The 12,612-nt window shown below is 48.5% G+C and overlaps 1 protein-coding gene across 3 annotated transcripts in view; it reads left to right on the forward strand.

The window, feature by feature from the left end:
* The window catches only part of LOC147149419 (filamin-C-like), a 38,990-nt gene that overhangs the window by 7,249 nt on the left and 19,129 nt on the right, over positions 1-12,612 (forward strand). For 2 of the 3 annotated variants that reach the window (XM_086028488.1, XM_086028489.1), the window contains exons 3-21: positions 3,289-3,386; positions 4,667-4,817; positions 4,952-5,070; positions 5,159-5,236; positions 5,332-5,494; positions 5,735-5,935; positions 6,125-6,232; positions 6,783-6,920; positions 7,053-7,179; positions 7,267-7,403; positions 7,605-7,798; positions 7,877-7,990; positions 8,224-8,367; positions 9,620-9,743; positions 9,947-10,107; positions 10,189-10,279; positions 11,157-11,326; positions 11,411-11,528; positions 12,048-12,310. In XM_086028488.1, the coding sequence (XP_085884614.1) occupies positions 3,289-3,386; positions 4,667-4,817; positions 4,952-5,070; positions 5,159-5,236; positions 5,332-5,494; positions 5,735-5,935; positions 6,125-6,232; positions 6,783-6,920; positions 7,053-7,179; positions 7,267-7,403; positions 7,605-7,798; positions 7,877-7,990; positions 8,224-8,367; positions 9,620-9,743; positions 9,947-10,107; positions 10,189-10,279; positions 11,157-11,326; positions 11,411-11,528; positions 12,048-12,310 (2,699 nt within the window). The remainder of the gene's footprint in view (positions 1-3,288; positions 3,387-4,666; positions 4,818-4,951; positions 5,071-5,158; positions 5,237-5,331; positions 5,495-5,734; positions 5,936-6,124; positions 6,233-6,782; positions 6,921-7,052; positions 7,180-7,266; positions 7,404-7,604; positions 7,799-7,876; positions 7,991-8,223; positions 8,368-9,619; positions 9,744-9,946; positions 10,108-10,188; positions 10,280-11,156; positions 11,327-11,410; positions 11,529-12,047; positions 12,311-12,612) is intronic. The other variant, XM_086028490.1, reaches the window with a different exon arrangement.

A 12,612-nucleotide genomic window follows, 5' to 3' on the forward strand; every position in this document is an offset into this window, starting at 1 on the left:
ACCACTGCAAAGTACTTCCCGAACAGAGGCAGCGATGGAAGAGTGGTTCCAAATGTGGCCTGTAGCCGCGGGCTCCCGTGTTTGATTTCCCGGCCGCTTGAAGGCCTCCCCCGCAATAAAGGAGGCTTCACTGTACCTCACATTCTGGCCAGCGTGTGTATGAGGTCTCTGTTTAGGTTTTGCTCGGTCGCTATGACGACACGGCCCAGCACGCAACCCAACAGCGCATTAGAAACGTTAACACCTTCCAGAGAGAATTTGGCTCCTGGGTATCTGTCACACACACGGACGTCAGCCGGTGTCATCCGGGCCGCGTCGGAGGCTTCCTCATGGCCGGGTGACGTGTCCGCCAGCTGTCCCGTCCCGCAATGACTGAGGCTGTCAACCGTCCCGGGGCCCCGGACCCACTCTCTTGCATTCTCTCGGCCTTTGCTGCAGCGACTACACCCCCAAATTTGGCCACCAAACCTCCTCGTCCTCCTCCTCGGCGGACGCTTGGCCCGGCATCAAAATGCTGAGTGATAATGTCACAGAGAGGGGAGTAAAAGCACACGACCATCGTTCGCAGTCACTGACAGTGAAACACAAGACTGTGTACTTAAATCGATTCTTCAGGTACCCGCACTTGACTTGAACCATTATTTTCCTGACGACTGTTTATTTGGAGTCTCTACATTCAGAAAACAGTCGAGGGGCGCAACAATGAATGATTTGAATCAGAGAATCGTTTTGCTTCGATGAACCGAACTGAATCCTTATTTTCAAAACCACGGTCTCCTTGAATCTTATCGCAGCCCGTGTTTTGAGACACGCATCACATCGTTGCTTAAGAGACACGCACAGCAGCTATAAATTGGTATGAATCGATTTGACGTTGCTGATGATTTGTCGTTGATCTGAATTGAATCAACTTGGACAGTTTGGGCTTTGGAGAGCTTTGGCATGTTATATATGACTAAAAAAAAAAAGGAGCTATAGCTGTACCATATCGAATGGAATCGTAATACCACTGAATCTAACCGAATCGATTCGTTCTATTTTGAAAGGGTGACATCCTCGTACCGTAGCCCATTTTTCGAGAAACGTATCGAATCATCTTTTGTGGAGAGCGGCGCACCCCCGGTAAACACAAATCTGTACTTTCTACTCATTACTTTGAAAAAAGGCCTGTTACTTGACCTGTTTTCACCTTCCGTGCCACTGGGCCGCGCCACCCAAAAATCCAGAAAATAGAAATGGTGACAAAGAGTTTGTCACTATATCTCCACAATTGTGTACTACACAGTAGTCAGTCTTTGCACGTTTTCAGCAATGATCTTGAATCTCGCGTCCTTTATTTGGAAGCCGAGCTCTGAATGGCGCTAACGGGGTCAAACAGAGCGGCATTACTTTTGCCTCCTCTGCCGGGGGCGGCTTCCCCCCGCCGCTGAACATTGAGCCCGGTGGATTTTGGAGGCCAAGCCAGAGGCGAGCGCTTGTTGACGCGTGTTTACGCGGGGGCGCGAGGAGACGCACGCGTCCGCGCCGCAACGCTGCCCATACAAGGCCGCGCTGTTCCATCGGCCACACGTTCTCGCTGTGTGGCGGCGCAGGGACCACAGCTCTGTTTTATGTTCACACGTCACTGTGAAAAACATCTTCAACCTCCCGCGCTGATATCGCAAATGAAAAGGCCGGTGTGGTCCTGTTTCAGGGCACCCAGTGGCTTTTTAGACAATTAGGCAGGCTTCGTGCTTCAGCACAGCCTTGCCACTCAACTCGGCAGGATTATTTTCAAGTCTTGAATCCCGCTCAGAGTGAAGTTTCAGAGTGAAATTAGACTGTTATTCACACACATTATTACCCATCAGCCACTGTACAAATCAATGTTATCATATGTCACCCTCAGTCTGATTGTACAAACATTATTGCTGCTTAATCACACTAGTGCTTATTTATGACTTGCATATACCAACATGCATTATCTTAATCCGTTTTTTTTTTTTCTCGCGTAGATAGGATTTCAATTTATTTCAATCCTCCCTCAATGCGGCTCTTTGTTTTGGTTCGGACAGTGGTACCTTACAATATGGCTTACAAGTATTCGGAGATACGGGCTGTCGTTCGATAAACTCCTTTCTATGACTTGTGAGAAAAAAATTTGGGATAAGAACGCTGTGTGGTGGTAGTGATCTTAACTTACTGTCAAATTAAACATAAAACAAAGAATTACATATTTTATACATAGCTAAATGCCCTAGGAAAGACCACTTAGCTTAATGCTAACAAACAACGCCACATGTGGTAGACGGGTTACAGGGTAGCATCGGTAACAGGATGACAGGATGTTATAACCCTTTAAGCGACCGATGTTTGAAGACAAATGGCAGAGCAACACATGTCGACAGATAATGTAACACTCGATTCCCCGGCGATAGTGAGTGTGATTCTTCAATCGAAGGTCGTGGGGAAGGACCGGCACACGGAGAGGGAAAAGCTCCACAACCGACCTTATTCGACCGCCTTGTTTCTTTTTTTTCTGGCCAGCCCTACGTAACGTGTCAACCCATACACATTGGCCTCATCACCATAGATATCCCTTCGCCAATACAATTGCATTACAATAGTTCCCCCAAATAAGAAATCAAATAGATCCACACAAATATGAACATCCATATAAAAATAAATCCTTTTACAATAATATAACAATACTGACAGTCACATGTTCTTTATCCTCTGCACAAAACAACAAATAATACTGTCGCTTACTGAGGAGTTGTGACCGTCTCCATCTATATCCCATGTCTGTATTATACTGCCCCCAGGTGGCCAAGGAGCACACAGCAGAGAGAGCCGTGCAACTGCATTTCTTTACATTCGATTTTGTGTTATGACTCTGTATAAAGTATCTATCTATCCATCTATCCATCCATCCATCCATTTATCCTCCCATCCATTAACGCTACGGCCCTGTGTCTCAAATAATTGGATTATAGCATTGAGAGGTAGCACTGGCCTTTAATGGAGAGGCCCTGTCCGTCGTCAAGAACTAATCCAATTTAGCTATTAGCAGCCCAGGGTGTGCTAGCCTTAGCACGCCTGTCACGTTTGTTTGTGCTGAAGAGCCAGGAGACAGACAGCGTCATTGTCGCAGCCGCGGTAAGGTCATGGGACCTCGTAGTTGGAGGAGGTGTCGTAGCGATAGTAGCGACAGTCCAAGTGGGGCCTCATTATGGCAACGGCGGCAAAAAGCAGCCTGCGGATATCTGTGCAGCGGGCTCCTCTAATGGCGTGTTTGCATTTCGCTAGGTTTGTGTCCTGATTGGGCCGAGTGGGACCCCAACCAGCCCGTGGAGAATGCCAGGGAAGCCATGCAGCAGGCCGATGATTGGCTGGGTGTGCCCCAGGTAAGACGTATGACAGACACCTTTCATTTCACTTGCCTAGCACGGGTGGGTGGGAAACTGAGTTTCTATGACATCCGATTGTATTGAAAGACATTTCCCTCATTTCATTTGCTATGCATTTCAGTGGGTGATTCTTTGCCCACTTTGACGATCACTCATCTAGCGATGAATGCGTTCCGCGACTGAGCTCGGAATTCACTTTCGTTGTCTCAAAATTTTGTGTTGCTCAACGAAAGAATGACTTAGATACTATTACCAAATAAACCAACATTCCAACTGATTTTCACTGATTCAGAATTGTCAATAGTCTGTAGCTCAAATGCCAAAAAGTTTCAGAAACGTACCAGATATTGTAAAAAACCCTTTGGCAAATTACTGTTCACCTGTTTACTGTAAAAACAATCCAGTGTGACCATTAACGACGAACTGCCACAGAGCAGGCAAACACGACAGAGCACAACCAGGCGGTGTGGGAGGGCGGGCTCGAACAAACGTGGCCGTGGCGCTTTGCTTCTGCTCAAATTTACACACTGGAGGGAGAAAAATAGGAAAGGCAATTATCCCCAAACTGTTTAAAGCGGGGCACAGGTTAAAATGAAGTTTTTACAATCGGGGAATGCTTTATGGTGGTTTCAAAGACTTTACAGTCTCTAGGAGTTTTATTTTGGCGCTTTTAGAGACCTTTAAACACCTCCCGAGCCAGCGTCTGAAAGAAAGATCTAATCTGTGTCCCTCGGAATAAAGATGTCATCAGAGCAAGGTTGCATTCTTCCATTCCATCCCTTTTTAATGAGCCCTGCTGTTCTACAGCTCACTGTGCAGGTCGTTTAGCTACAAGCGAGCTAATCGCCACAGCAAGGATAAGCATTGGCCAGATAGCTGCAGGGTGGATGTCATGGTCCTGATGGCTCGGGGGGGCTTGGGGGGGGGCTTGCATTCCTGTGCGCTGGTGTTAAGGAGATGTGGGAGAGGTCTGGCTAAGTATAAATCCCAGCGGCTGGCTTGCGGAAGGCAACAATCCTTAACCCTGCAGGACCGGGGTTAAATATAACCAGCTCAGGTCAGCGCTTTGTGCCAGCCAACGACGGACAGATCTCCGAGTGCTCCAAGTACAAGAACAGCCAGTAGTGGTGCTAATAGATATGTTTATTTCCTGTGAAATCCTATTGCACCGTGCTTATGAGAGAGGGGGCAGCCGCCACTTGCTCCAAATCTAGCTTTGCTGCTGAAACGCCCGGGTCACTTTTGTACTCAAGACCGTGAATGTGTTTGCACTTGAGGTGATCGCACCCGAGGAGATCGTGGATCCAGATGTGGACGAGCACTCGGTGATGACCTACCTGTCGCAGTTCCCCAAAGCCAAACTCAAGCCGGGAGCCCCTCTCAGACCCAAACAGCTTTTCCCTCACAAGGCCAAAGCCTACGGACCAGGTGGGGCGCCCACAACCACGGCAGCGCATACGTAACATGAACAGTCACGGATACAGTGCGGTGACAGCACTCCCTTTGTAACCATTCTCCTTGTGAAACCAGACGTGTGAATGGTGCTTTTGTTTCCGTGGCAGGTATTGAGCCTCATGGAAACAAGGTGCTTCATCCTGCTGTCTTCACTGTGGAGACTCTGGAAGCCGGCAGCGGCGAGGTCCTGGTCTACGTGGAGGATCCCGAGGGGCACAAAGAAGAGGTAAGTTGAGTCTCCCCAAAGCGAGCGGGTGATCAAGCCAGAATCCTCTTGCGAGGAACCCTCTTGTACTTTGTTCCATTTTCTGCAGGCTAAGGTGAAACCCAACAAGGACAAAAACGGGACCTACACCGTCACTTATGTTCCCAAAGTTGAGGGTCTTCACAAGGTTAGACAAAGCAGTCATTACATCCAATCTTGGAGAAATTGCTAGAAGAAGAGATTTCTCCAAGTGGTCTTTTTTCTCTCCCTCTTCATTGTCAGGTCAAGGTGTTATTTGCAGGTCAGGACATTGACAAGAGTCCCTATGCGGTGAATGTGGCAAAGGACATGGGTGACCCCAGTAAAGTCCACGCCAGAGGACCCGGTCTGGAGCGCACTGGGAACGTGGCCAACAAGCCCACCTACTTTGACATTTACACGGCCGGTAAGGATCTCCAATTCAACCATTTTCCGACATGGGAAGGAGAGCCTGAGGAATAAAATACCACTTTGTTCCTCAAGGGGTAATGGAGTGGAATAAATGAGCCTTAAGGCATTCTTATAAACAGCTTTTTAATTTTGTTTTTTTTAATCTGCGCTGCGGCCTTCCGTCCATTGAATACTGACAACAAACGACTGTGACTGCTCGGTCCACCGGTGACTAATCTTTCGTCCCGTCAAACAGGTGCTGGCAATGGCGACATCAGCGTGGTTATTGTTGATCCTCAGGGTAAAAAAGACACCGTGGAGATCATTCTGGAGAACAAGGGCGACAGTGTGTTCCGATGCACTTATCGCCCTGTGATTGAGGGTCCTCACGCCATCCATGTGCTGTTTGGAGGCCACGAGATCCCAAAGAGCCCCTTCCCTGTCAACATCGCAGAAGGTGAGCCATGTGTTACAATTTCTTGTCGACGGGGTGGGGGCGGTGTGGTTGGCGGGCAGGGGTTGGGGGGTCGGCTGCGTTTGTGTTAGCGTGCCAGTAAAGTCTGGGAGATCTATTCATCGCGGTTTCATTTCCCTAGGATGCCGCCTCCAATTTTGGTACATAACCCTTCTCATCTGTCATTTCTAGCACCTCCTGTTGCTCCTCCCACGGGGGCTCCATTGCAGATAATCCCTCAATCAGTGCTCACTCCTCCTGGAACAAAGGGGCCCCCACCAAAAAAACCTGCCCGCCCAAGTTAGTATGTCCCATTGGGATGAGCCTATGCTCAGTGCTCAGCTCACTCCCCCCCCCCCCGCAAAAAAAAAAAAAACTGCTCTCTGTGCCATGCCCTAGGACGCTTTCACAACGGTGGGGGTGCACGGCGCAGTGTAGTGCTGCTTGGTCCAACTTCTTGCGACCTGCCAGCTCGACGGTTCCGTTTCAAAGAGGGCGCAGATGCAAAGTTCTTTTGCATCCCATTGCCCCAGTTTTGCATTTGTTTCCTCCTGGTTCAACTTTCGCTTGCCGTGTTTGCTTATAGCGCACACATTTGCACCTGCCGGCATTCCGTCAGAGCCTGCAAACGTTTATGCCTGACGGACTGAACTGCTTTCAAAGTGTTGCTCGCTATGTCTTTAAAGTGTCTCCTTCCGTAAAAAGCATCTCTCTCATTTACAGGTCTTTTCAGTCAGTGTGTCTGTACGGAATCCCAGTTAAATATTCCGCTACTAACACTGCTGCCAACTGCAGGCTTCTCTAGATTAGAAAATACTTTCTTACGAATACTTGTTGGTATTCCTTTCAGCCATCAATCCAAATGCCTGCAGAGCTACAGGCAGAGGCCTTCAGCCTAAGGGCGTGAGAGTAAAGGAGGTCGCAGACTTCAAAGTGTTCACCAAGGGAGCCGGCAGCGGAACACTGAGCGTCTCGGTCAAAGGACCCGGTGAGTCAGAGGGCCTTCTCATCTTCAGGCTTCCCTTTCTCGATTAGTGCTCCCTTCTTGGCGGAGAAAATGCATACATACATAAAATATATGTTGTTTGGATGAGAATCCATATTGCATCGTTTCCCCCAGCTGGAGCGCAGGAGCAAGTGAAAGTGCGAGACGCTGGCAATGGCGTGTATGAATGCGAGTATTACCCCCTCAAGCCGGGGAAATATACAGTCAGCATCACCTGGGGAGGCCAGCCCATCCCACGCAGGTAAGAGCCAACCGCTGCGCTCCCGTCAACATAAAGAATGCAACTAAGACCATAGCGTGGACGCCCTTGTATAATTCATGTCTGCAGCCCGTTTGAAGTGGAGGTGGGACCTGAGGCGGGTTTCCAGAAGGTGAGGGCCTGGGGTCCCGGTCTGAGGACGGGGATGGTGGGGAAATCTGCTGACTTTGTGGTAGAGGCCATCGGCACGGATGTCGGGACGCTCGGTAAGTCGCGGCTCACCATCAAAACAGTCATCTTTGTGTTTACAGTGAACCCCCTCCACCCGGGCAACCCCCCCACCCCCGCCAATTTAATAGGGGGAATATCATATGTTCCAGACGCCACCTGCAAAAATCTGCGCTTATAGCGGCGGTGCCAACAATGCAATGAACTGTCATACGAATCTGCCATCTGTTTTTGTGTAGGCTTCTCCATCGAAGGCCCCTCCCAGGCTAAGATCGAGTGTGACGACAAGGGTGACGGCTCCTGCGATGTCCGCTATTGGCCCACTGAACCCGGCGACTACGCCGTCCACGTCATTTGCGACGACGAGGACATCAAGGACAGCCCCTTCATGGCTCACATCCTGCCCGCTGCCAATGACACCTTCCCCGAGAAGGTAAGCAACTACTCCCGCAGGAGCAACTGGCATGATGACACCCACTGGCGTTGTCAACAAATGAAATGAAATGTTCAGGTGAAAGCTTTTGGACCGGGCCTGCAGCCAACGGGCGTTACTGTGAACAAACCAACTGAATTCACCATTGACGCCCGCATGGCCGGGAAGGGTCCGCTCACCATCTATGCCCAGGTATGGGGAGCCTTGTTTTTGTCTTTTCACATTCGCTGAAACATTACACAGTGGAACCGCCGAGGTCGAAGATTTTCGAAAGACACGGGCCATACGGGAGACATGTTTTTAGTCGACCACCGAACGCAACTTCCAGACCGCTCGACTTTGGAGATTCCACCGTATTGACCGTACAGGATGCAGTTTGTGAGCACAAGCCCGACCCAGGTTGACGTGCTTTTGCATCTACTTAGGATGCCGAAGGCCGCGCCATCAACATCAAAACCACCGACAAGGGCGACGGCACATATCTGTGCTCGTATACTCCTACCAAGCCCATTAAGCACACCATCATCATTGCCTGGAGCGGCGTAAACGTGCCCAACAGCCCCTTCAGGGTAAGACGCACTCAACATAGTCTGTCAGACTTCAGTGTGAAAGACCTTGGCATAATGTTTGTTTGGAAACAAGAGGAGTCAGTGTACTTACTTCAGGGTGACAGAAAGCGATTGACCTTCCGCTGACCTGAATTGAAAACCACAATAACGAAAAAGATGGGGTTGGTCGTTCGTCACAAGATAAAGTTTGAGATATTTTGGGATTTCCTTCAAGATAAATTATGAGAATCACTCGAGTGGAAATATTGGGTGAGGAGGATAAATTGAGTGGCCGTCATAAACAGTTTCACTGACAAGATTGAAACAGTGCCTTCAAGTAATCAGCCAATCCCTCCATGATTATGTTAAAGTTAATGCCTGAATTGAGGCCATGTCTATTTTAGAACGATCTTACCTCTTGAAATCTAAATTACGGCTGGCGCCCTGTCACACTTGCAATCAATTCCCCTCACAGAACATCTTCTGGGCTGTCACTTTACACGCTCAAATTAAGGCGATACAGAAGGAGGCTAAATCATTTTCCCCATTTTCTTCTTCAATCACTCCACCTTAGTCAAACGACATGGAAAAAGGTTTGGAAAAAGTGGTGCCATAGGAGATCGCTTTTGGATTCAGCATTTGAAAGCCAAGTTTGACAATGCGGAATCAACATTGTAGACGCCAACGTCTCGTCGCGGCTCCATTTTCAACAGTTGGACTTTTTATTCGAGATAGCTGGTACGTAATTGGGACTACTCAAAATGACAGAAGAAGAAATAAGTGCCATCCATGTAAATGAATAAAGATGAGTTGAGCAATTTAGTTTTGCCTCGTCAAAACTAAGTTACAGATCTGTAATGTCATTTTGCCGAGGACAAATGACATTTATGTTTGCCACATTGCAGATATCGACAAATAGGTTGCAGGCATCTGCTAGAGAATTTAGGATATCTGCATCTGAATAGATATCTGTCACTCCAGTCTGAGTCATCTAGATATTAGATATTAGATTGAGACCAGTTTCACATATCTTCAACATCGGTTTACCTTGTTCAAACGTGATTTCAGATATTTGAAAAGGGACACGTCATGAATTGAGGATATCTTAAAGGAAATGAAGAATTGCAGATATCCGCAACACATGTCCAGACTAGCTGTTTGATGTTAAAAGGCTTGCCGTGCGCTTTTGCCACCCGGGAGTATGCGTGACATCGCAGTGAAAGATGCCCAGAAGCAGCCAGGCACTCGCTCAAGCACACTGTGAATTCATTAGGTGCTGGTCGGAGAGGGTTGTCATCCAGACAGGGTCAAGGTGTACGGGCCCGGAGTGGAGAAGACGGGCCTCAAGGCTAACGAGCCGACATACTTCACTGTGGACTGCGGCGAGGCCGGTCAAGGTGAGCACCAATGAGAAAATGATGGTTATAAAAACACTTGACAGTCCGGGCGCATCCAAAAGAAAGGAGGCCTGCCTGCGAGTGCTGAGAAGGCTTTTGCATAATTGCTCTGCGAGCTGCGCTGGAAAGAAGTGGCTTTGATTCACGGCCTCTGATTTGGAGCGTCCCCCCCCTGAACTCTTGCCACTGCTGCGCACTGTTAGGCGACATCAGCATTGGAATCAAGTGCGCCCCGGGGGTGGTTGGCCCTGCGGAGGCAGACATCGACTTTGACATCATCAAGAATGACAATGACACCTTTACTGTCAAGTACACGCCCCCGGCAGCGGGACGCTACACCATCATGGTGCTCTTTGCTGACCAGGTAACATTCCACGTTTGATGTAGCATCACCTTTTTGCTTCCTTTCATTATGAACGAATTTTTCCATCATTTACTTTGTCAGGAAATTCCCATCAGTCCATTCAAAGTCAAAGTTGACCCCTCTCACGATGCTGGCAAGGTGAGAGCAGAGGGCCCCGGACTCAACAAGACAGGTTTGTACAGTGGGAGGAAGCAAGCCAGTACAAATACTTTGGTTTTGTGCTTGAGCAGATTTTTCAGGTATCAGTACTCACATATTTTTCTGAGGACCTATGAAAACACATATGTGTACTTTCTACTCCTTACTATATCAAAATAGGCTCGTTACTTTTCCCAACTGTCGCCGATGAAACAACGTAAAAAACGGCGATTGGCTGTAATGTCCTCATTTGCAGATGGATCAATGGAGTCAATATTCTTAAATCATTTTGTGGCGTTTTGGTGGGGGTGGGTTTTTTTGGTTTCCCGCCTTTGCTTCATCGATAAGGGTCATGACCTCACGCTACAATTACTGCCAGTTTTGAATGATAAAACGAAATGGCCAAATGGCATATAAAATGAGGCTCGACAAACCCCCCCCCCCCCCCAAAAAATCAAGCCTTTGTCTCCGCCTTGCAAGCTGTGGGCGTGTCTGCTAAAGTGATGACACCACACCCCCTACTACTTCTAGCATCTTTCTTATGCCGACACATCCTTACATGCTTGAGTCGCGAGAGTAAATCTGCTTATTCTCCGTCGGGTGGTGTATATCATCGCGGGGCTTTGCATACTACGACCAGAGGCACTGGCCACCAGCTAGCTCGTGAGCTAGTTATGTAGCATAGCTCTCAGTCTCTGCATACGGCTATCTTCAGATGCGTATAACGTATTTCGAAAGAAAGCTCAGAATTGCCTTTACAGGACGAGTTTGACCAGTAGTACTTTTGCCAGTCTTTTTCTGAATACAAATGCAGAGTGTGAGTACTTTGCCAGACAATTGCGTGCACCTACCTATTGAAGATGCATGTGAGAGCATCGCTCGAACTGACAAAAAGGTGCATTTGATTACAGGAGTGGAGGTGGGCACGCCAACCCACTTCACTATCTACACAAAGGGAGCAGGCAAAGCCAAGCCAGAGGTGCGCTTCGCAGCCTCGGGGCCGGGAGAGGCGGTCCGTGACTTTGAGATCATCGATAACCACGACTACTCCTACACAGTCAAATACACCGCTCTTCAGCAGGTGCGCTGGCTTTCAAGACCATTTGTGTTGTGATGTCAATGCAGAGACGAGTCAGCGGGATGTTTTCCTCTTTGGTCTTGCCAGGGTAACATGGCCATCGAAGTGACCCACGGAGGAGATCCCATCCCTAAGAGCCCCTTCCATATCACAGTGGCGCCACAGCTGGATATTGGAAAAGTCAAAGTGGAGGGATTGGACACCAGTACGTACAACCTGTTGTTCTCTGACAATGAGCTTAGCGGTCCAATTGATAAACAGGTTTTTAATCCATGAATACACCGGCAAATGGTTCACCTAACTCTTACCTGAGAAATGATTCTATTTTACTGTCAATATATTTGAATTATTTTGAAATAATTTTGTCCTTTCAGGAAAGTAATGTAGTGACAACTTTCTGTGGTGGGCCGGCGCCCTTAGCGTCCCCTATTGACTAGCCGCCAGTGGCTCAGTTACTGCCAAACGTACTGTTTTTCACTTGATTGTTTTACGTTGAGCTTTTCTCATGCAAATATTTCCTGGGTGAAAGTCAGCCGATTATCATACGACCGTCCGGCAGTCAGGACCAAAATGTTGCACTCCAGTCCAGTATGTCGCCAGAAATGACATTTCAAAGTGGCTGTAGAAATCGGTTAGCTGCACTTAAAACCGAGCTGCAAACGACACAAAAAAGTCACTTGAAATGGAAGTGGCCCATCAAAAGTTCATGTTGTCTTTGTTCCAGAAGTGGAAGTGGGAAGGGACCAGGAATTCACAGTGAACACAAAGGGTGCCGGCGGGCGGGGCAACGTCGGCGTGAAGATGACCTCACCCACCGGCCGACCAATCCCGTGCAAGCTGGAGTCGGACAAAGCCAAAGGCGTTCACAGCGTGAAGTACATCCCCCCGGAGGAGGGCCGGTACAAGGTGGATGTCAGCTATGACGGAAACCCCGTCATGGGAAGCCCCTTTGGGGTGGAAGCCGTGATGCCTGCTGATCCCTCAAAGGTAAATGTTCATCAAAGTGCTCTTGAACAATTGCTGAGGAGGACACGTTCCAGATCCGCCCGCCGTAGCTGAAAATCCACCATAGAGAAACCATACGCAGTGGACCCCCGCTATTTGTGGGCGTTAGGGACAGCGGCCGAGAGCCTAGAGTGAAAACCCGCAAATCATTGACACTCCCTTAAAATTGCCATGAAAAAAAAAGAAAAAATGAGACTAATCTGTGGATTGAGTTACAAAAAAATGTGCAAATTTGAGAACGCAGTACCACCACAGAAACACAAACCAGAAGCACAATGTGCGAT

The sequence above is a fragment of the Filicampus tigris genome, chromosome 4 (genome assembly GCF_054856515.1).
Source record: "Filicampus tigris isolate MCC_2025a chromosome 4, RoL_Ftig_1.0, whole genome shotgun sequence".
NCBI lineage: Eukaryota > Metazoa > Chordata > Actinopteri > Syngnathiformes > Syngnathidae > Filicampus > Filicampus tigris.